General features: G+C 47.5%; 1 protein-coding gene across 3 annotated transcripts in view; it reads left to right on the plus strand.

Moving 5' to 3' along the window:
- The window catches only part of cadm2b (cell adhesion molecule 2b), an 813,462-nt gene that overhangs the window by 473,841 nt on the left and 314,053 nt on the right, over positions 1–25,568 (plus strand). For all 3 annotated transcript variants that reach the window (XM_072585798.1, XM_072585799.1, XM_072585800.1), the window contains one exon: positions 22,158–22,310. In XM_072585798.1, coding sequence (XP_072441899.1) covers positions 22,158–22,310 — 153 coding nt within the window. The remainder of the gene's footprint in view (positions 1–22,157; positions 22,311–25,568) is intronic.

Genomic DNA, 25,568 nt, shown 5'->3' on the forward strand with positions numbered 1-25,568 from the left:
ACCCTCCAACAGTGCAGCACTCCCTCAGTATTGACCTTCTGACAATGCGGCGCTCCCTCAACACTGACCCTCCAATGTGGACTGATGCGAGGGCCCTGTGTGAAACCCAGTGAGACTGTCCTTTGCGAGAACCTCCTGACTGGAGTCTGTCCCATTCCCAGCCTCTGTCACTAGAGTGCCAGGAGAATGTGGCCGCTACAACAAGGTAGAGTGACAGGGACTATCAAATAACATTGCTGGTCAAAAACACTAGGCTTGTGGTTTGTAGATCTCTGCACTGCTAATGGACAGTTCTGAAACAGTACAAACTGTTAATTGCAAACTGAGAACATTGTGTTACAAACAATAAACTATTTAAGTGGAGTTCTGAGATGATAATGTTGCAAAAGGTTGTTGTACACAGATCATTAGCTTTCATTGTCTAAGCGTTGTAGTATGCACCAGCTCTCCCTAAGCAGACTGTCAGACACTCAGACAGCTGCTGATTAGGGTCACTCTCCAATGCCCTGTCCAATATTAAAGCTCTCCTCAACACAACTGCTTCCGATCTCCGTCATCACCAAACCAAAGCACTCACTGCTCCCTGTGCTGCTCCAACTCAGGATTCGCCGGTAACCAAATCTTCAGCTTCCAAATATCTCCATTCCCTTCTTAACCTTTCACACCTTTGTTTCCCTGTCTGTCTGAATCTCTCTCGCTCCTCTAAGACATTTCTTAAAAACTACTTTTTGAGCAAGCCTGTTTTCAGGTTGCCCATGTCTGGCTTGCTGTCAGTGCTGTTGTTTGTTCAATTTTCGGCCTGCGTACATGCTCAAGCCCTTGGAGCTGGGTAGACCAGGCGGCCTGTCAATCATGTTTTGACCCTCAATAATATCATGGCTGACCTGGGGCTCCACGTTTCCACATATCACTTGCTGGCCAACAGATCCCCCCCATCTCAGTCTGAGCTGGATTGAATGACTGAGCATCCCCAAATTCTGGAATAAAAGATTCCATTGTTTCCTGCGGGTGGGTTGTTATTCCAGGGCCCGGGATGGAGATTACTGGATGGGGATAGGGACAGTTGGGATAAGGGAGGGAGGTATGAGCTGGGCGAGTGGACTGGGAGTCAGGATACATGTGTCAGAAATAGGTAGGATCCGGGAGGAGCAGGAAAAGAGCATCTTGACAAGATGGGAAGGAGGGTCTGGGATGGTTGATCAGGTTTTGGGACGTTTGCAAGAAAAAGGGCAAAAAAAACAAGAAAGCTGCTCAAGGAGACTCTCAGACAGACTACCCCCAAAGGGGATCTATGTCCCTTTGCTTAATCTGGACCCGCAAATTGTCTCTGCAGAGATCATGTGATCAGTACGTGCACCTCGGTGCTATGACACAAGAGCCAACATCTTGATTAAGACATGTACCTCTTCTTGTGAGGTGCCTCAGATACACCAGAGCGTGCACGGCCTGTAGCAGATGGTCGGGGAGGAGCCTGGTGCAGGCAAACTGACTGTGGTGACCTTCCACCAGGCTGTGCTGTGGGGAGGGGTCACATTCCCACCAGACTGTGCTGTGGGGAGGGGTCACATTCCCACCAGACTGTACTGTGGGGAGGGGTCACATTCCCACCAGACTGTACTGTGGGGAGGGGTCACATTCCCACCAGACTGTACTGTGGGGAGGGGTCACATTCCCACCGGACTGTACTGTGGGGAGGGGTCACATTCCCACCAGACTGTGCTGTGGGGAAGGGGTCACATTCCCACCAGACTGTGCTGTGGGGAGGGGTCACATTCCCACCAGACTGTGCTGTGGGGAAGGGGTCACATTCCCACCAGACTGTGCTGTGGGGAAGGGGTCACATTCCCACCAGACTGTGCTGTGGGGAAGGGGTCACATTCCCACCAGACTGTGCTGTGGGGAAGGGGTCACATTCCCACCAGACTGTGCTGTGGGGGGGGTCACATTCCCACCAGACTGTGCTGTTGGGGGGGGTCACATTCCCACCAGACTGTGCTGTGGGGAAGGGGTCACATTCCCACCAGACTGTGCTGTGGTGAAGGGGTCACATTCCCACAAGTGACACTGCCAAGTGCTGTCCCATTGCAGAGACAGGGCCATGTACCTCGCCCTGAACCAACACAAAGTGGAACACAGGAGTGCCGCTGTGGACACAGGACCTTCCAACAAACACGAACATGACAATCATAGGAGACCCTCTTCCCCATCACACTGACTCCGAGAGAAGGAAACGCCACAAAACAGATGAAACCGTGCTGCTCCTCTTCCAAGGACTTTATCAAGTCAGAGAGTCATTGAGATGTATAGCACAGAAACAGACCCTTCGGACCAACCCGTCCATGCCGACCAGATATCCCAACCCAATCTAGTCCCACCTGCCAGCACCCGGCCCATATCCCTCCAAACCCTTCCTATTCATATACCCATCCAGATGCCTTTTAAATGTCGCAATTGTACCAGCCTCCACCATTTCCTCTGGCAGCTCATTCCATACACATACCACCCTCTGCATGAACAACTTGCCCCTTAGGTCTCTTTTATATCTTTCCCCTCTTACCCTAAACCTATGTCCTCTGTTTCTACACTCCCCCAACCCAGGGAAAGGACTTTGCCTATTTACCCTATCCATGCCCCTCATGATTTTATAAACTTCTATAAGGTCACCTCTCAGCCTCCGACACTCCAGGGAAAACAGCCCCAGCCTGTTCAGCCTCTCCCTATAGCTCAGATCCTCCAACCCTGGCAACATCTTTGTAAACATGCACTTCAGTACTGAGGGAGTGCTGCACTGTCAGAGGTTCAGAACTGAGGAAGTATTGGACTGTCAGTGGGTCAGTGAAGTGGAGCACTCCCTCAATACTTATCCTCTAACAGTGCAGCACTCCCTCAGTATTTACCCTCCGACAGTGCGACACTCCCTCAGTACTGACCCTCTGACAGTGCGGCACTCCCTCAGTACTGACCCTCTGACAGTGCGGCACTCCCTCAGTACTGACCCCTCCAACAGTCCAGCACTCCCTCAGTACTGACCCTCTGACAGTGCGGCACTCCCTCAGTACTGACCCTATGACAGTGCGGCACTCCCTCAGTACTGACCCTCTGACAGGGCGGCACTCCCTCAGTACTGACCCTCTGACAGTGCGGCACTCCCTCAGTACTGACCCCTCCGACAGTCCAGCACTCCCTCAGTACTGACCCTCTGACAGTGCAGCACTCCCTCAGTACTGACCCTCTGACAGGGCGGCACTCCCTCAGTACTGACCCTCTGACAGTGCAGCACTCCCTCAGTACTGACCCTCTGACAGGGCGGCACTCCCTCAGTACTGACCCACTGACAGTGCAGCACTCCCTCAGTACTGACCCACTGACAGTGCGGCACTCCCTCAGTACTGACCCTCTGAGAGTGCGGCACTCCCTCAGTACTGACCCTCCGACAGTGCGGCACTCCCTCAGTACTGACCCTCCGAAGGTGCGGCACTCCGTCAGTACTGACCCTCCGACAGTGCAGCACTCCCTCAGTACTAACCGTCTGACAGTGCGGCACTCCCTCAGTATTGACCCTCTGACAGTGCGGCACTCCCTCAGTACTGACCCTTTGACATTGAGGCACTCCCTCAGTACTGACCCTCTGACAGTGCGGCACTCCCTCAGTACTGACCCTCTGACAGTGCGGCACTCCCTCAGTACTGACCCTCCGACAGTGTGGTACTCCCTCAGTACTGACCCTCTGACAGTGCGGCACTCCCTCAGTCCTGACCCTCTGACAGTGCGGCACTCCCTCAGTACTGACCCTCTGACAGTGCAGCACTCCCTCAGTCCTGACCCTCTGACAGAGTTGGAGTAGTTTGGACTTTATGTGCCTGGAAGGAGCTCCTTCTGAAATGGGGTTTTATCTCTTGTTTGTGATTTTAACATGTGACTAATTTCCAGGGCTTTCTTTTTGAGGTTTTCACACCCTGCGAGAAATGTTTAGAATCATTCAGCTGTAAGGAGACAGGAGCCATTTCTTTGTGTAATCGTCTGCAGAAGTGGGTGATGTGTCTTTCTCGTCAGAGACAGTCTGTATTGTCAACACCGAAAGAGCTGTGGATGCTGTACATCAGAAACAGAAACCCAAATTGCTGGGGAAGCTCAGCTGTACCCTGAGGAAGGGTCACTTGACCTGAGACATTAACTCTGATTTCCCTCCACAGATGCTGCCAGATCTGTTGAGGTTTTTCCAGCAATTTCTGTGTTTGTTCCATTCTGCACTGTGTTTGGAGCTGTGGCCTGAAAGGTCTCTCCATTAATGGGATTTTTGAAGAGGTGGTGTTGCAGCTCCCATCTGGTATAACGAGGGGCTGTTAAAGAATGTACCTTGAGCAGTGAACCACAGCTCACACGCGGGCAGCACTGCAGTGGTCTAGCCCAAATGTTCTCAGATAGACAGATTTATAACCACGAGGGAATCAAGGGTACAGGGGAAACACCAGGTATTGGGGGTGAGAATGATCAGCTTAGCTGTGATCCCAATCCCCGATGGGGTCTTCCACATTGGAGATCATCCTCAAGGGGTTCTGTCCAATGTGTATCTGTACCAGGTTTGAGAACAATGGCTGTGGGGTATCCTGATCTGCCCTGTATGTTATCACATTAATATCAAACAGGAGAAGCTGCAAAACCTTTCCATTGGTACAAGGGGTCTCAGGGTGCACGTCCACAGCTCCCTGCAAGTGCCAACAGGTGGGCGAGGTGGTAAAGAAGGCACATGGCACGCTTGCCTTCATCGTTCGGGCACTGAATACAAAAATTGGCAAGTCATGTTGCAGCTGTAAAATACTTTAGTCAGGCCACATTTGGAGTTCCTGTGTATGGTTCTCGTCACCACACGATAGGATGGATCTGGAGGCTTTGGAGAAGGTATCCAACACGTTTATCAGAGTGTTGCCTGGATTGGAGGGTTTTAGCGATAAGGAGGGGATGGACAACCTTGGATTGTTTTCACTAGAGTGTCGAAGGCTGAGGGGTGACCTGGTAGAAGTGTATAAAATCATGATGGGCATGGATAGGGTGGACACTCAGAGTCTCTTTCCCAAGATCGGAATGTCAAATACTCTGGGACATAGGTCTAACCTGAAGAGGGGGAACGTTTACAGGAGATGTGTGAAGCAAGTTTGTTCACACAGAGGGTGGTCAGTACCTGGAGCACACTGCCAGGGGAGATGGGAGAACTGGATATGACAGCAAGGTTTCAGAGGCATTTAGACAGACTCATGAACAGACAGAGAATGCAGGGATATGGACCATGTAGGCAGATGGGGTTAGCTTCGAATAACATCATGGCTGGCACAGACATGGTTGGCTGAAGGACCTGCTTTGTGTTCCGTGTTATATACCTGAGGGGAAGCTGGATAAACACGTGCGGCAGAAAGGAATACAAGGTTACTGTAATAGAGTCTGCTGAAGTCAGAGGGAGGAGAACTGTGTGAAACAAAACTACTAGCATGGAGCAGATGGACTGAATGGTCAGTATCTCAGATGTAATATCCCAGATTGGTCTTGTGCTCTCACAACACATTCACAGACATTTCCCAGACGGGGTGACTGGGCACGGTCCACTGCAGGAACCCTGAATGACTCCCATTTCGATCATAAAGGTCTTTGTTTGAATGTACCCATGGGATCTGGGTAGCACTGGCTGGCCCAGCATTCATTACCTGTCTGTCATTGCCCTGGAGAAGGGGGTGGTGAGCTGCCTTTGTAAATGATTGCAGTTCTTATAGGGGAGAGGCAACCACAGTGCTATGAGCAAGTCACATGTCGGCCAGACCAGGTATTGATGGCAGATTTCCTAAACCAGATGGGCTTTTACAGCAGTCAGCTGTGGTTCTATGGTCACAGTTAAACTCGTGTTAATTCCAGAAGATGATTGAATTCAATTTTCATGATTCACCATGGAATGTGAGGCCATCTCTCTGTGGTTGTATTGGTTCAGTGACATGATCACAGCTCCCAATAGAGCTAAAACTGTGACTCTTTTGGATGACACGCACTGCAGCTACTGAGTGTCAATAGTGAAGGGAATGGATGTTGAACAGATACTCAGAATAACAGCATTGCAAAAATTAGAACTGTTTAATCAGTTACGGAAATAGTTCCCAGTACTGGTTCAGAGCCTGAGCAGCTGTTTGATTGGCAGGCTAAGGATTAGTTTAGCTACTTCAACCAGGCCGTCTCTCTTGGGTTACATAAACGCAAGCTGCTGTAGCTGGGGAACTGCAGTCAGCACATGCCTGCTGCTGTGTGCTTACTCTCAAAGCTCGCTCTGCTGATCATCTCCCCAAAGTAAACGCTTCCAATTGTGGTTCCCAATTCCTTGCAGGCAAATTAACGCAGCTCCACAGACACTTGAACCGGAGTCTCTGTAATGGTCAGGGAGGCAGCCGAGACATTGCTGAGTGTGCCACATTGCTGGATGAGAGCAGCCCTCAGTGGCTTCAATGCCACTTTCCCTGTCTCACTGTGTTTGGGCAGGCTGCGTATCTCAACAATCTGCCTCTACCCAGGGGACCTGGAAAAAGGAATTCTCATTATTAGCAGTGTTTTATTCCTCAATCTCAGCAGCTTAGGTATCATAAAGAAGTGCAATTTCCTTCTGAAATTAGCTCAATCATTCGGGCTCGGAATGAAGAGGAAGCAGAAAGTTAATTGCTCAATATTCACAAGAAGCAAGTCCCCACGTGGCAATTTCTGATGTTCCAAACCTCGTTTCATCCTCAGCCATTGGGTCCCAGCCCCGAGCAGTGAGTCAGATGCTGATGTCTGTTGGTTGATGGACTGGCTGCAGCAATAATCAGAGCGGGCAGCTTGCCAGGGCAGGAGGGCGGGCACAGGCGCTCTGTGTCCCTGGTGTCCATCCACTCCCTTGTTACAAATGTGTGAGACTGACTCTTGGTGTCTACGCCAGCTCCCTCAGCAGCTTCACAACACTCACTGCTTCAGCTCACAACAGAACAACACCTGCAATGACATCGCATCTTTATCCTAATAAAACATCTCTGTGTGGCTTTCACAGAAGGCCACATCAGTTAGAATTTGACGCTGGGCTACAGGAGGAGATACTGCGGCAGATCTCAAGGAGGGAATGAGCAAGCAATGGCAGCAGACACCCTGTGTCAGTGTCGCAGCAAACTGGGCTAACACGCTGGGGAACGCATCCCAAAAGTGACAGACTTTGAAATAATTACATTGAATTCCCCAGTTTACCTAACTGTCAGACTGGGGTCAATAAGAAACATGGACCAGGTTTCAGTATTAAACAAACATTACTGTTTATTACCAGAAATTAGATTCTAGTTACAGGGAAATAATTATAAACCATCAACATGTGACACTATTAATTAAATTCTGGATTAGTGGTGCTGGAAGAGCACAGTAGGTCAGGCAGCGTCCGAGGAGCAGGAGAATCGACGTTTCTTAATCAGAAATAAAGGCAGAGAGCCTGAAGGGTGGAGAGATAAGCTGGAGGAGGGTAGGGGGTGGGAGAAAGTAGCATAGAGTACAATAGGTGACACACCCACACACATACAGACACACCCACACACACCCACAGACACAGACAGACACACCCACACACAGACACACCCAAACACGCACACCCACACAGACATTAATGCACACAAACCCACCCATACAGACACACCGACACAGACACGCACAGACCCACCCACACAAACATAACCACACAGACACACCCACACATGCACACTTACACATACACACACAGACCCACCCATATAGTCACACCCACACATACACACTCAGACCTAACCACACAAATATGCCCACACAGACAAACCAACAGCCACACACAGACACACCCCCTCCCTACACACACACACACATACCCACCCACACAATCACACACACCCACACAGACATACCCACACACACACACACCCACACATACACAGACGCACACAGACATACATACACAGACACACCCACACCCACACGGACACACCCACACAAACACACATACATACACAGACACACCCATGCACACACACCCACACAGACTCGCCCACACAGATAAAGCCACACCCAGACCCACACAGACACACCCACACAGACAACCACACAGACAAACCCACACGTGCACACCCACATAGACACACCCACACAGATACACGCATACAAACACACCCATACACACACACTCACACCCCCCCCATACACATACACGTGCACGCGTACACACACACACACACACTCACAAGAAGCTAGGTTATAAATCTGTGAAGTGAGGTCAGTGGTTCCCTTATGTGAGAATGTTCCCTTATGATTTTTATGTTGGTTACAGTGTCGGCTTTCTCCAGGAGCTCCTTTGTAAAAGGCACGGGGTGGCTGGTTCACTGATAAAGGTCTCTGACTTGTCCAAGTAAGAGTCACCACTAACATGAAGCAGTGAAGGAAAGATGAACTCATTTTGCTCAGCTTTAAAGTGGGTTTGACTGCAGAGAACAGAGAGACTGCTCCTGAGCTGGTGGAGATTAAATCTCTCTGTATCCTGTTCCCAGCCTCAAATTATTCAGTTCCCTGAGAACCAATCAGATAGTTGGTAACAGACAAAAGGCCTTTATCATCAATAACCTGTCACTAGTCCAAAGACTATTCAACCTCTTGTTGCCAACTAAAGCTGCCTCTAAATATAGATCATCACCAATCCAAACATCAATCCCTGCTTGTTCAAACTGCTGCTTATACAATGCTTGCCATGAGATACTGGTTACCTGCGATGAGCAGCTTATACAAAAAGGTGGACTTTGAGGAACATGTGAAAGAGGTGAGGAGAAGTTTTCTTCACAAATCCTCTCTGAGGCATTGGTGATACTAACCCTGACTGTAACCCTTACCCTCTCTGAGACAGTGGTTATGCTAATCCTGACACTAACCCTTACCCTCTCTGAGGCAGTGGTTATCAGAACCTTGACTCTAACACTAACACAATCTATAACCATAGCCATATCCTAACCCCACCACAAACTCGAAGCCGAAACCGAATCTTAACACAGGCCCTCTCCAAAGTTGTGGTTGCCTTAAACTGATTCTAACACAAACCTTTACACTAACGCTAACCCTTTCCGAGTCTGGGGTTATGAGAACCTTGACTCTAACATGAACCTGAACCATAATGTAGCAGTAACCCTATATAAGGCCTAACCCTAATCCTAACTCCATCCCTAACCCCAACCTTAACACTAAACCTCTCCAAGGCTGAGGTTATACCTAACCCTGACTTTAACTCTAACCCTAACCCTGTCCCTAGCCCGACCCCTCTGTGAGCCTGTGGTTGTCTGTATTCTGGCACTGACCAGGAACTCTCCCCGACATTTCCTCCTCCTTGGGTCTTACCAAGTCCAGGGACACTGGAGAGCAGCCAATGGAGTTCCTGTCCATTGGGCCTTTTCTGTACACTGATCTCTCAGCCCGGTCAGTGTCTGCACAGGCTCTTTGTGCTGAGATTGAGCTGCCTGCCAGTCACCATTAGAGGGCACTGCATGTGCTGTTATTTGCCAATCATTCCGAGTGCCTACTTGGACTGACTGGGTGGGTCATGGCATTGACATCCTCCAGCCTCAAGGGTCCAGCTTTTAAAGCCTTTTCAGGCAGACCGGGTACAGATCAGTTGGAGCTGTGTTGAACTGGTTCCTGTGGCTCAAGCCCTGACAGCTGTAAGTTGCTGCTAATACCCCATTACCTGAGCTGCCTGAGACTGAGAGCAGGCACTGGGCAGTGCAGAGGATCACTGTGGTTTACAGTCAGCTCACTGCCCTCTGGCGCTACAGTCACTGCTGTGTTCAGGTTTCAAAGGTGTACCTCAACACAGCCTCAGTACAGCCTTAGAATGATCTCAGTACACCCTCAAACACCCTCAGTACAGTCTCAGAACACCCTCAGTACAGCCTTAATACAGTCTCAGTACACCCTCAGTACAGTCTCAGTACAGCCTTAATACAGTCTCAGTACACCCTCAGTACAGTCTCAGTCCACACTCAGTATAGCCTCAGTACAGTCTCAGTACAGTCTTAGTACAGTCTCAGTACAGCCTCAGTACAGTCTTAGTACAGTCTCACTACAGCCTCAGTACAGTCTTAGTACAGCCTCAGTACATCCTCAGTACAGTCTCAGTACATCCTCAGTACAGCCTCAGTACAGCCTCAGTACACCCTCAGTACAGTCTCAGTATAGCCTCAGTTCAGTTTTAGTACAGCCTCAGTACAGTCTCAGAAGTCTCAGTACACCCTCAGTACAGTCTTAGTTCAGTTCCAGTACACCCTCAGTACAGTTTTAGTACAGCTTCAGTAGACCCTCAGTACACCCTCAGTACAGTCTGAGTACAGCCTCAGTACGGCCTCAGTACATCCACAGTACAATCTCAGTACGCCCTCAGTACAGTGTCAGTACACCCTCAGTACAGCCTCAGCACAGTCTCAGTACACCCTCAGTACAGCCTCAATACAATCTCAGTACACCCTCAGTACAATCTCAGTACAGTCTCAGTACACCCTCAGTACAGCCTCAGTAGACACTCAGTACAATCTCAGTACAGCCTCAGTACACCCTCAGTACAGTCTCAGGACAGTCTCAGTACAATCTTAGTACAGCCTCATTACACCCTCAATACACCCTCAGTATACCGTCAGTACACCCTCAGTACAGCCTCAGTACATCCACAGTACAATCTCAGTACGCCCTCAGTACAGTGTCAGTACACCCTCAGTACAGCCTAAGCACAGTCTCAGTACACCCTCAGTACAGCCTCAATACAATCTCAGTACACCCTCAGTACAATCTCAGTACAGTCTCAGTACACCCTCAGTACAGCCTCAGTAGACACTCAGTACAATCTCAGTACAGCCTCAGTACACCCTCAGTACAGTCTCAGGACAGTCTCAGTACATCCTCAGTACAGCCTTAGTACAGCCTCAGTAGACCCTCAGTACAGTCTCAGTACAGCCTCAGTACAGTCTCAGTACAGTCTCAGTACAATCTTAGTACAGTCTCAGTACAGCCTCTGTACACTCTTAGTACAGCCTCAGTACACCCTCAATACACCCTCAGTATACCGTCAGTACACCCTCAGTACAGTCTCAGTACAACCTCAGTACACCCTCAGTACAGCCTTAGTACAGTCTTAGTACAGCCTCAGTACACCCTCGGTATAGTCTCAGTACAACGTCAGTACAGCCTCAGTACACCCTCAGTACAGTCTCAGAATAGTCTCAGTACAGTCTTAGTACAGGCCCAGTACACCCTCAGTACAGTCTTAGTAAACCCTCAGTACAGTCTTAGTACACCCTCAGTACACCCTCAGTACAGTCTTAGTACACCCTCAGTACAGTCTCAGTCCACACTCAGTACAGCCTCAGTACAGTCTCAGTACAGTCTTAGTACAGTCTCAGTACAGCCTCAGTACAGTCTTAGTACAGTCTCACTACAGCCTCAGTACAGTCTTAGTACAGCCTCAGTACATCCTCAGTACAGTCTCAGTACATCCTCAGTACAGCCTCAGTACAGCCTCAGTACACCCTCAGTACAGTCTCAGTATAGCCTCAGTTCAGTTTTAGTACAGCCTCAGTACAGTCTCAGAAGTCTCAGTACACCCTCAGTACAGTCTTAATTCAGTTCCAGTACACCCTCAGTACAGTTTTAGTACAGCTTCAGTAGACCCTCAGTACACCCTCAGTACAGTCTGAGTACAGCCTCAGTACAGCCTCAGTACATCCACAGTACAATCTCAGTACGCCCTCAGTACAGTGTCAGTACACCCTCAGTACAGCCTCAGCACAGTCTCAGTACACCCTCAGTACAGCCTCAATACAATCTCAGTACACCCTCAGTACAATCTCAGTACAGTCTCAGTACACCCTCAGTACAGCCTCAGTAGACACTCAGTATAATCTCAGTACAGCCTCAGTACACCCTCAGTACAGTCTCAGGACAGTCTCAGTACAATCTTAGTACAGCCTCAGTACACCCTCAATACACCCTCAGTATACCGTCAGTACACCCTCAGTACAGCCTCAATACAATCTCAGTACACCCTCAGTACAATCTCAGTACAGTCTCAGTACACCCTCAGTACAGCCTCAGTAGACACTCAGTACAATCTCAGTACATCCTCAGTACAGCCTTAGTACAGCCTCAGTAGACCCTCAGTACAGTCTCAGTACAGCCTCAGTACAGTCTCAGTACAGTCTCAGTACAATCTTAGTACAGTCTCAGTACAGCCTCTGTACACTCTTAGTACAGCCTCAGTACACCCTCAATACACCCTCAGTACAGTCTCAGTACAACCTCAGTACACCCTCAGTACAGCCTTAGTACAGTCTTAGTACAGCCTCAGTACACCCTCAGTATAGTCTCAGTACAACGTCAGTACAGCCTCAGTACACCCTCAGTACAGTCTCAGAACAGTCTCAGTACAGCCTCAGTACAGTCTTAGTACAGGCCCAGTACACCCTCAGTACAGTCTTAGTAAACCCTCAGTACAGTCTTAGTACACCCTCAGTACACCCTCAGTACAGTCTTAGTACACCCTCAGTACAGTCTCAGTACAGCCTCAGTACAGTCTTAGTACACCCTCAGTACAGTGTCAGTACACCCTCAGCACAGCCTCAGATTTGGAGACCCTCATGCCCAGCCCACAGCTGGGGATGTTTGAACAGGAACAAGATCTCCATACCGAAGAAGACTGGTCAAAGCTGCAGTTTGGCATCGAAAAGTATCTATTCAAAAGGAGAATCGCATTAATCTTGTCGGGGAGCTGAAGATATACAGTTTAAATAATAACCCAATATGTTTCCAGCAAAGATCCTCCAACACAAACGGAACTTTAACACTTTAAATTGATTGTCTCCCATTACTCATAGAACAGGGAGCTCTTAAAGATTAAACTCATTTTTAAAATTTTTATATTCCTGACCAAACCTTGGGACTTTCAAACATTGTTTGAGTGGTATTGTTTAAACATTCAGCAGGAAGGTTTAGCAGCATTTTGATTGTTCCAGTTTGACCAGAGCCTTTATTAAACACACTCAAGTTATTTCCACAGACACACCCCTCAGGTATACATCTGCTGAGAGATCTTTCTGCTTGAGATGGGGAACGTTCCAATTTAATCTGTTACAGTATGGGGCTACAATCTGATTAAAGCTACCTCTACTCTTTCAAACTGCAAGTAAGACTCCTTCTACATTGTCCCCATCAAACACCCCCAGGACAGGGACAGCACGTGGTTAGATACAGAGTAAAGCTCTCTCTACACTGTCCCCATCAAACACTCCCAGGACAGGACAGCATGGGATTAGATACAGAACAAAGCTCTCTCTACACTGTCCCCATCAAACACTCCCAGGACAGGGACAACACGGGGTTAGATACAGAGTAAATCTCCCTCTACACTGTCCCCCATCAAACACTCCCAGGACAGGGACAGCATGGGGTTAGATACAGAACAAAGCTCTCTCTACACTGTCCCCCCCATCAAACACTCCCAGGACAGGGACAGTACGGGGTTAGATACAGAGTAAAGCTGCCTCTACACTGTCCCCCATCAAACACTCCCAGGACAGGGACAGCACGGGGTTAGATACAGAGTAAATCTCCCTCTACACTGTCCCCCATCAAACACTCCCAGGACAAGGACAGCATGGGGTTAGATACAGAACAAAGCTCTCTCTACACTGTCCCCATCAAACACTCCCAGGACAGGGACAGCACGGGGTTAGATACAGAGTAAAGCTGCCTCTACACTGTCCCCCATCAAACACTCCCAGGACAGGGACAGCACGGGGTTAGATACAGAGTAAAGCTCCCTCTACACTGTCCCCCCCATCAAACACTCCCAGGACAGGGACAGCACGGATTGATAAAGTGAAGCTCCTCCTGTGGGTGGCACGGTGGCACAGTGGTTAGCACTGCTGCCTCACAGCGCCAGAGACCCGGGTTCAATTCCCGCCTCAGGCGACTGACTGTGTGGAGTTTGCACGTTCTCCCCGTGTCTGCGTGGGTTTCCTCCGGGTGCTCCGGTTTCCTCCCACAGTCCAAAGATGTGCAGGTCAGGTGAATTGGCCATGCTAAATTACCCGTAGTGTTAGGTAAGGGGTAAATGTAGATGTAGGGGTATGGGTGGGTTACGCTTCGGCGGGGCGGTGTGGACTTGTTGGGCCGAAGGGCCTGTTTCCACACTGTAAGTAATCTAATCTAATCTAATCTAATTGATTGTTCTCCAATGTAACAATGCCTTGTGCTTAATTAATAATCTGAGTGAGAAATCTTGAGTTTCACGTGTCTGGTGATAGAGAAGTGTGAAGGGCTAAATATATTTGGTTGTCCAGGACTAGATGGAGTGTGTCCTCGAATTGTCAGGGACGAAGCAAGAGCGGACGCTCTGACAGGGATTTTTCCATTCTCTCTTGTATTCCCAGGCTGCTGGGGAAGGTGATCACTGTCAGACAGGAGAAAGACACGGGCTCAGTAACTCCAGGCCAGTCTACCCTCAGGGGTAGGAACGTTTCTCAAAGCCAGTGTGAGGGACTGTTGAAATCTCCATTTGGAAAGCTTTGGATAAACCAAGGCCCGAGAGCATGGATTGGTGAATGGTTTCCTCTGACCAACATGGCTGTATTTTCCAAGAATATAGAACAGCACAGGACCAGGCCCTTCAGCCCACCATGTCTGTGCTGACCATGATGCTATTCTAAACCAATCTCATAGGTCTGCATGTGGTCCATAGCCCTCTATTCTCTGAATTGTCATGTGTCTGTCTAAATGCCTGTTAAACGTTGTTATGATATCTGCTTCTCCCAGCTCCCCCTTCAGTGTGTTCCAGACATCGACTACCCTCTATGTAAAAAACCTGCCTCGCACATCTCCTTTAAACTTTCCCCCTGTCACCTTCAACCTATGCCCTCCAGTATTTGACATTTCCACTCTGGGAAACAGACTCCGCCTATCCACCCTATCATTATTTTATACACCTCTCTCAGGTCCCCCTTCAACCTTCAACTCTCCAGTGAAAACAATCCAAGTTTGTCCGACCCCTCCCTATACCTAATACTCTCCAATCCAGACAACATCCTGGTAAACCTCTTTCTCGCCCTCGCCAAAGCCTCCACATTCTTCCGAGAATGCTGTGACCAGACCTGCACACAGTAACTCCAACTGTGGTCAAAGTAACGGCTTATACAGCTGCAAGGGTTAGCAGGGAGGGTTGATGGATATCACGCGTTTGTCCGTTTGTAAGGATTTTACTGAGTGTTTTGCTGAGCCTGTGAAGGCAAACTGATGAGAGAAGTTCAAACCCTTTGGATGGCAGGATGGTGGGAATGTGGAACTCACTGCTTGAAAAGGCAGAAACCTCACAGCACAGAAAAATCATTTCTTTCTGTCCTTGCAATGCTGTGACCAACACCGCTCCAGAGCAAGAAGAAAGATATGATTGGTCTGGCCATCTCCCTGCCAGCCAGTGTACTGACTGGCCTCCTTGTCCAAAGTAAATCCCCACGGCTCTCTGATAGTTTTCTGCTGGGAGCACAGGCCAATCATAGCAAGTGCTTTGTTGCCTGGGTTACCAAATAGAGGATGAGATTTCTGAAGGAAGTCTACACCATGTGAGCAACTTCCAACTGTGAGCAACCTCACATTGTAAGGTCCATCTGTGGTTACAGTATCATTGCCATGGCAACATCTGATTACAGAATTTTTACAGTGCAGGCCATTCAGCCCATTGTCCCTGCACCTAGAACATAGACCGTTACAGTGCAGTACAGGTCCTTCAGCCATCGATATTGTGCCAACCTGTGAAACCAATCTAAAGTCCATCTAACCCACACTTTTCCATTTTCATCCATATATTTATCCAATGACCATTTAAATGCCCTTAAAGTTGGCGCGTCTACGACTGTTGCAGGCAGGGCATTCCACGCCCCTACTACTCTCTGAGTAAAGAAACTACCTCTGACATCTGTCCTATATCTATCATCCCTCAATTTAAAGCTATGTCCCCCAATGCCAAACATTACCATCCGAGGAAAAATGATCTTCCTGTCCACCCTGTCTAACCCTCTGTTTATCTTATATGTCTCAATTAAGTCGCCTCTCAACCTTCTCTCTCACGAAAACAACCTCAAGTCCCTCAGTCTTTCCTCGTAAGGCCTTCCCTCCAGACCAGGCAACATCCTAGTAAATCTCCTCTGAATGCTTTCTAAAGCTTCCACATCCTCCCTGTTATGCGGTGACCAGAACTGTACGCAATATTCTAAGTGTAGTCGCACCAGAGTTTTGTACAGCTGCAGCATGACCTCATGGTTCCAAAACTCAGTCCCTCCACTAATAAAAGCTAACCCACCGTATGCCTTCTAAACAACCCCATTAGCCTGGGCGGCAACTTTCAAGGATCTACATGAATGGATACCAAGATCTAATCACTCTGCTCATCTCCACTAACAATAATCTTACCATTAGCCCAGTACTCTGCATTCCTGTTACTCCTTCCAAAGTGAATCACCTCACACTTTTCTGCATTAAACTCCATTTGCCACCTCTCAGCCCAGCTCTGCAGCTTATCTATGTCCCTCTGTAACCTGCAACATCCTTTGGCACTATCAGCAACTCCACCAACTTTAGTATATCCGCAAATTTACTAACCCATCCTTCTACACCCTCATCCAGGTCATTTATAAAAATGACAAACACCAGTGAACCCAAAACAGGTCCTTGCGGTACACCACTCGTAATTGTACTCCAGGATGAACATTTCCCATCAACCACCACTCTTTGTCTTCTTTCAGCTAGCCAATTCCTGATCCAAATGCTAAATCACCTTCAATCCATGCCTCCATATTTTCTGCAATAGCCTACAGTGGGGAACCTTATCAAACACCTTACTGAAATCCATATACACCACATCAACCACTTTACCCTCATCCATCTGTTTGGTCACCTTCTCAAAGAACTCAATAAGGTTTGTGAGGCACAACCTACCCTTCATAAAACCATATTGACTATCCCTAATCAACTTATTCCTTTCTAGATGATTATAAATCCTATCTCTTATAACCTTTCCCAACACTTTACCAACAACTGAAGTCAGGCTCACTGGTCTATAATTACCGGGGTTGTCTCTACTCCCCTTCTTGAACAAGGGGACAACATTTGCTGTCCTCCAGTCATCTGGCACTATTCCTGTCGACAATGATGACATAAAGATCAAAGCCAAAGGCTCAACAATCTCGTCCTTGGCTTCCCAGAAAATCTAGGATAAATCTATCCAGTCCAGGGAACTTATCTATTTTTACAATTTCCAGAATTGCTAACACCTCCTCCTTGTGAACCTCAATTCCAGATAGTCTCATAGCCTGTATCTCAGTATTCTCCTTGACAACATTGTGTTTTTCCAGTGTGAATACTGACAAAAAATATTCATTTAGAGCTTCTTCTGTCTCCTCTGACTCCACGCAAAACGTCCCACTGTTATCCTTGACTGGCCCGAATCTGATGCTGCCTGAAATGCTGTGCTCTTCCAGCACCACGAATCCAGAATCTGCTTTCCAGCATCTGCAGTCATTGTTTTTACCTAATCTTTCTCTAGTCATTCATTTATTCCTGATATACCTATAAAAGCCTTAAGGTTTTTGTTGATCCTATCTGCCAATGACTTCCCATGTCCCCTCCTGGCTCCTCTTCGCTCTCTCTTTCGGTTTTACCTGGCTAACTTGTAACTCTCAAGCTCCCTAACTGAGCCATCACATCTCACCCTAACATAAACTTTCTTGTTCCTCTCGACAAGAGATTCAAATTCCTTAATAAACCACTTAGACTCCCTCTCTCGACAACTTCCTCCCTGCCTGACCGGTACATACTTATCAAGGACACGCAGTAGCTGTTCCTTGAATAAGATCCATGTTTCAGTTAAGCCCATCCCCTGCAGTTTTCTTCCCCATCCCCTGCATCCTAAATCTTGCCTAATCACATCGTAGTTACCTTTCCCCAGCTAAAACTCTTGCCCTGCGCTATATACCTATCCCTTTCCATCACTAAAGTAAACATAACCGAATTGTGGTCCCTATCACCAAAGTGCTCACCTCCCTCCAAATCTAACACCTGGCCGGGCTCATTACAATGTACCAAATCCAATGTGACCTCTCCCCTTGTCTACAGACTGTGTCAGGAAACTCTCCTGCACACATTGGACAAAAACTGACCTATCTAAAGTACTTAAAGTATTTCCAGTCAATATTTGGAAAGTTAAAGACCCCAGAACAACTACCCTGTTACTCACATTCCTATTGAGAATCATCTTTACTATCCCTTCCTCAACATCTCTGGAACTATTCAGAGAAAGCTCCCAACAGGGTGACCTCTCCTTTCCTGTTTCTAACCTCAGCCCATACTACCTCCCTGGATGAGTCCTGAAACATCCTTTCTGCCACTGTAATACTGTCCTTGACTAACAATGCCAAACGTCCCCCTCTTTTACCACCTTCTCTGTTCTTATTTAAACATCTAAATCCTGGAACCTACAACAACCATTCCTGTCTCTGCTCTATCCATGTCTCCGAAATGACCACAACATCGAAGTCCCAGGTACCAATCCACACTCAAGTATACCCACTTTATTCCAGATGCTCCTGGGATTGAAGTAGACACACTTCAAACCAATGTCTTGCTTGCCAGTGCCTACTTACAACATTGAAACCTAATTTCTGACCTCACTCCTCTCAACCTCCTGTACACTCGAACTACAATTCAGGTTTCCATCCCCCCTGCTGAATTAGTTTAAACCCTCCCGAAGGGCATTAGCAAATTTCCCCTTCAGGATATTGGTACCCCTCTGTTCAGGTGTAGACCACCCTGTTTGTAGACCTCCCACCTTCCCCAGAATCAGCCCCAATCATCCAGGAACCAAAACCCTCCCTCCTGCACCATCCTTGCAGCCATGTGTTCAACTGCTCTCTCTCTCTCTCTCTCTCTCCCTATTCCTTACCTCGCTAGCACATGGTATGGGCAACAAACCAGAAATAACAACTCTGTTCTAGCTCTCAGCTTCCACCCTACCTCTGCCTTGAATCCCCACCTCTCTTCCTGTTTATATCATTGGTGCCTCTTGGTGGACCATGACGTGGGGCTGCTCCCCCTCAAAGATCCCAAAAACACAATCAGAGACATCACAAACCCTGGCACCCGGGAGGCAACACACCAACGGTGAGACTCTCTCATTCCCACAGAATCTTCCATCTGTCCCCCTATCCATGGAGTCCCTAATGATAATGCTCTGCTCCTCTCCCCCACTTCCCTTCTGAGCAACAGGGACAGACATTGTGCCAGAGAGCAGTACCCCATGGATTATCCCAGGTAAACTACCCCTCCCCCAACAATATCCAAAACAATATACTTGTTACTGAGGGGAACAGCCACAGCTGCACTGTCTGCCGGTTCCCTATCCATCCTCTGACGGTAACCCATCTACCTTCTTCCTGTACCTGAGGTGTGATGATCTCCCTGTAACTCCTCTCAATAACCCCCCCAGTATCCCGGATGATCAGAAGTTCATCCAGCACCAGCTCCAATTCCCTAATGTGGTTTTCAAGGAGCTGGAGTTCCCATTGATGCAGTCAGCAGGGACACTAGTGGTGACCCTCACCTCCCACCTTGTTGATTATTTTCTGTTGATCTCCTGTCTTTCCCCATCCCCCACATACCATTTCTGTCCCAATAACCATCCAGTGCCCCTCTTGACTGCTTCAATGGAACCTGCCTCCACCATACCTCCAGGCAGCACATTCCAGGCCCTAAGCTTGCTGGGTGAAAAAGCTTTTTGCACATCACTTTATATGGGCGGCACACTGGCTCAGTGGTTAGCATTGCTGCCTCACAGCACCAGGGACCCGGGTTTGATTCCAGCCTCAGGTGACTGTCTGTGTGGAGTTTGTACATTCTCCCCGTGTCTATGTGGGTTTCCTCCCACTGTCACAAAGATGTGCAGGTCAGGGTGGATTGGCCATGCTAAATTACCCAGAGTGTTCAGGCATGTGCCAGTTAAGGTGCATTCATCAGAGGTAAATGTCGAGTAGTAGGAGAATGGGTCTGGGTGGACATGTTGGGGCCAACGTCCTGTTTCCACACAATAAGGGATCCTATGATTTTTGCCCCACTTGCTTTTGATCGTTTTATGAGTGGGAACAGCTTCTCCTGATCTACTCCGTCCAGCCCACGATCTTGAATTTGAAAAGCTCTATCAGACCCCCTCTCTGCCTCCTCCTCTCCAGGAAGAACTGTCCCAAACTCTTCAATCTATCCTCATCACTGAAGTTCATCACCCCTGGAACTATTCTTGTAAATCACTGCTGCTCTCTCTTCCTGATGCAGTTGCATCTTTCCTATAATAGTGTCCACAATTCAATCCAATATTCCAGGGGAGGTCGAACAAGGATGTTGGAGAAGGTTGATATCACCTCCCTGCTCTGTAGTCCATGTTCCTCAGAACAAAGCTGAGGGCACTGTATGTTTTATGATCTGCTGACTCCACCTGTCCTTGTCATTTGAGGTTAATGACCATATTCAGAATGTTTATTAATCGTCACGTTAAGAAATTGATGATCAGGTTTCCCTTCTGCCCCTTTTCTGTTCGACACATTCCCATAGAGAGGGAGTAAGGGGGGGGGGTCCATCAGCAACAGGCCCCTCCTGTGATTGGGGTGCATTATGAATCCAGTATCTTTAGTTTAATTTCCTTTTTGATAGGTTCTATTACCATTTTGCAAACTGAAACAAGTGTTCCCTGTTTTAAAGGCACACAAACCATTGAGTACAGGAATTGGGAGGTCATGTTGTGGCTATACAGGACATTGGTTAGGCCACTTTTGGAGTACTGCATTCAATTCTGGTCTCCTTCCTATCGGAAAGATGTTGGGAAACTTGAAAGGGTTCAGAAAAGATTTACAAGGATATTGCCAGGGTTGGAGGATCTGAGCTACAGGAGGAGGCTGAACAGGCTGGGGCTGTTTTCCCTGGAGTGTCGGAGGCTGAGGGGTGAACTTATAGAGGTTTACAAAATTATGAGGGGCATGGATAGGATAAATAGACAAAGTCTTTTCCCTGGGGTCAGGGAGTCCAGAACTAGAGGGCATAGGTTTAGGGTGAGAGGGGAAAGATATAAAAGAGACCTAAGGGGCAACTTTTTCACACAGATGGTAGTACATATATGGAATGATCTGCCAGAGGAAGTGGTGGAGGCTGGTACAATTGCAACATTTAAGAGGCATTTGGATGGGTATATGAATAGGAAGGGTTTAGAGGGATATGGGCCGGATGCTGGCAGGTGGGACGAGATTAACGTAGCATATCTGGTCGGCATGGACAAGTTAAACCGAAGGGTCTGTTTCCATGCTGTACCTCTCTATGACTCTATCTAAGACAAACAGTACATAGTGCATTTATAAAGTAGTGTTCACATTAAAATATTAACAATGCATTCCAGCCCCTTGTAGCTGCAGGCAACTTGGAAAGTGTGCCGGCTGTAGCCATGCTCTTCCTATGAGAGAGCACCATTGAACAAAGGCCAGAGATAAAGGGAGATGGACCCACACTGACTTTAGGCCATGGTTTCTATCGGACAGCATTGGTCAACTCCCTCCTAAAACATTTGCCTGTGCCTGGGGAATGTGGCTGCTGGGGCCACGGAAGGGAAAGCATATTATTTTGGACAACAATTCGTGAGGCAATAGTCAAAGTAGGAACATTCTGTCTAAAGCTGCTTGTGTCAGGGGGGAGTTGATGGATTAACAGTGGCTATTATTCCAGAAACATTGAATAAAAAAGGCCTCATTGTGATAGCAGCAATGTTCAGATTAATGATCAATTTTAATCAACCTTTGTCACCAGAAAGATTGAGAATACCTTTCCATAATTCCAATGACAGCAGCTGCCTGAGAGGAGCTGGTGCTGTGAGCATACAAATTAATTTCTTAATCGGTGTTACAAACTGACACTGCACAATAAGGTCAACTCTCTCAGCAGTTTAGGAAAAATAGGATCTTTATTATTTGTTATTCTTGCTAATTAATTTGTCTAAACGCAACAAATAGTTATTTTGTCTCTCGTGTTTCTTGCAGCTCTGAGGGATAATCGGATTGAGCTGGTCCGATCCTCATGGCATGAACTGAGCATCAACATCAGTGATGTGACTCTGTCAGATGAAGGGCAATACACATGTTCTCTGTTCACCATGCCTGTGAAGACTGCCAAAGCCTTTCTCATTGTGCTTGGTGAGTATTACCAGCCATTGACGTACACAATCACAGCCCACAGGAACACACTGTGCACCTGTGTGCCGCGGTTTCTATCTCATACCAGCCTCCTCCTGGCCCTCCCTCATCTCACCTCACAATCAAGTCCATCTATTGCTTTCTTCCTCAAATCCCTGTTTATCCAGATCCCCACGATTCATCTCAGTGACTCCCTGTGATAGCAAACTCCATACACTTCATCACTGTGGCTGGAGAAGAGTTTCCCCAAAATCCCTTTTCGATTTAGCAGTAACTATCTCATATTGGTGGAGTTTCCCATAATTGAAAACAGTTTTGTTATGTCTATCCCCAAATATTTGGGGGTTTTCTCTGACTGGCTGGTGTCTGAAAATGCTTCATGATCAATGATGTCCTTATTGAAGTGTGGTCACTGCTATAATGTAGGAAACAAAGCTACCCAATTGTGCACAGCACGCTCCCACAGAGAGCAATGTGATTAAAACCAGATCCTGTTTTTGTTTGTGACATTACCTGAGGGGTAAATTGGACACTGGGCAAAACTCCCTGGCTCTCCTTCAGGATCTGTGGAATCTTTGACATCCACTTGAGGAGGCCAACAGTTTAAACGTGAAAAATGACCCCTCCGACAGATCAGCGCTCCTTCTGTCCCACTGAAGAAGTCTGTGCACATCCTGGAGCTAAATGAAACACTAACCAGATCCTGTAGGAGAACCAGTTTAAAGCAGTTCCCAAGCTGTCCCTTGCTCAATCTCAATAAATCTAGCTGATGGATACAAAGTGATGTGACCATGTGAGGAGGGGGTCCTGTGTCTCAACCTCAGGAAGGGTCTTTCCTCTCCTGTCGGTCAGCTCAAAGCTGGGAATCTCTGCACAGTATTACCTTGAACTGAATTGATTGGTTGCATACTGAGGGATCAATCATTGTCCATTCCCCTCTGTTCCAAGTGAACCAAACCTGGAAAGTGGCTTCAGAACACAAAGATGTAGCTCTTGTCTTTTTGCTATTAAAAAAACTTATTAAGCTGTACTGAGAAGCTCCATTGCAGTTACTTATCCACATTGCGATGTAATGTTTATCGTGCACTGACATGAATTAGAGTCATAGAGTCATAGAGATATACAGCACGGAAACAGACCCTTAGGTCCAACCCGTCCATGCCGACCAGATATCCCAACCCAACCTAGTCCCACCTACCAGCACCCGGCCCATATCCCTCCAAACCCTTCCTATTCATATACCCATCCAAATGCCTCTTAAATGTTGCAATTATACCAGCCTCCACCACTTCTTCTTGCAGCTTATTCCATACACGCACCACCCTCTGTGTGAAAAAGTTGCCCCTTAGGTCCCTTTATATCTTTCCCCTCTCACCCTGAACCTATGCCCGTTCTGGACTCCCCGACCCCAGAGAAAAGACTTTGTCTATTTATTCTATCCATGCCTCTCAGAATTTTGTAAACCTCTAAAAGGTCACCCCTCAGCCTCCAACGCTCCAGGGAAAACAGCCCCAGCCTGTTCAGCCTCTCCCGATAGCTCAAATCCTCCAACCCTGGCAACATCCTTGTAAATCTTTTCTGAACCCTTTCAAGTTTCACAAGTCTTTCCGATAGGAAGGAGACCAGAATTGCACGCAATATGCCAACAGTGGCCTAACCAATGTCCTGTACAACCACAACATGACCTCCCAACTCCTGTCCTCAATACTCTGACCAATAAAGGAAAGCATACCAAACGCCTTCTTCACTATCGTATCTACCTGCGACTCCAGTTTCAGGGAGCTATGAACCTGCACTCCAAGGTCTCTTTGTTCAGCAACACTCCCTAGGACCTTACCGTTAAGTGTATAAGTCCTGCCAAGATTTGCTTTCCCAAAATGCAGCACTTTCCATTTATCTGAATTAAACTCCATCTGCCACTTCTCAGCCCATTGGCCCATCTGGTCCAGATCCTGTTGTAATCTGAGGTAACTCTGTTTACTGTCCACTACACCTCCAATTTTGGTGTCATCTGCAAACTTACTAACTGTACCTCTTATGCTCACATCCAAATCATTTATGTAAATGACAAAAAGTAGAGGACCCAGCACTGATCCTTGTGGCACTCCACTGGTCACAGGCCTCCAGTCTGAAAAACAACCCTCCACTACCACCACCCTCTGTCTTCTACCTTTGAGCCAGTTCTGTATCCAAATGGCTAGTTCTCCCTGTATTCCATGAGATCTAACCTTGCTAATCAGTCTCCCATGGGGAACCTTGTCGAACACCTTACTGAAGTCCATATAGATCACATCTACTGCTCTGCCCTCATCAATCCTCTTTGGTACTTCTTCAAAAAACTCAATCAAGTTTGTGAGGCATGATTTCCCACCCACAAAGCCATGTCGACTATCCCTAAGCAGCCGTTGCCTTTCCAAATACATGTACATCCTGTCCCTCAGGATTCCCTCCAAAAACTTGCCCACCACTGAGGTCAGGCTCACCGGTCTATAGTTCCCTGGCTTGTCCTTACCACCCTTCTTAAACAGTGGTACCACGTTTGCCAACCTCCAGTCTTCTGGCACCTCACCTGTGATTATCGATAATAATCTTAGTAAGAGGCCCAGCAATCACTTCCCACAGAGTTCTCGGGTACACCTGATCAGGACCTGTGGAATTATCCACCTTTAACCGTTTCAAGACATCCAGCACTTTCTCCTCTGTAATCTGAACATTTTGCAAGATGTCACCATCTATTTTCCACAGTCTATATCTTCCATATCCTTTTCCACAGTAAATACTGATGCAAAATATTCATTTAGTATCTCCCCCATTTTCTGTGGCTCCACACAAAGACCACCTTGCTGATCTTTGAGGGGCCCTATTCTCTCCCTAGTTACCCTTTTGTCCCTAATATATTTGTAAAAACCCTTTGGATTCTCCTTAATTCTATTTGCCAAAGCTATCCCATGTCCCCGTTTTGCCCTCCTGATTTCCCTCTTAAGTATACTCCTATTTCCTTTATACTTTTCTAAGGATTCACTCGATCTATCCTGTCTATATCTGACATATGCTTCCTTCTTTTTCTTAACCAAACCCTCAATTTCTTTAGTCATCCAGCATTCTCTATACCTACCAGCCTTCCCTTTCACCCTGACAGGAATATACTTTCTCTGGATTCTTGTTATCTCATTTCTGAAGGCTTCCCATTTTCCAGCCATCCCTTTACCTGCAAACATCTGCCCCCAATCAGCTTTTGAAAGTTCTTGCCTAATACCG

This window comes from Chiloscyllium punctatum, chromosome 15 (genome assembly GCF_047496795.1).
Source record: "Chiloscyllium punctatum isolate Juve2018m chromosome 15, sChiPun1.3, whole genome shotgun sequence".
Lineage (NCBI taxonomy): Eukaryota > Metazoa > Chordata > Chondrichthyes > Orectolobiformes > Hemiscylliidae > Chiloscyllium > Chiloscyllium punctatum.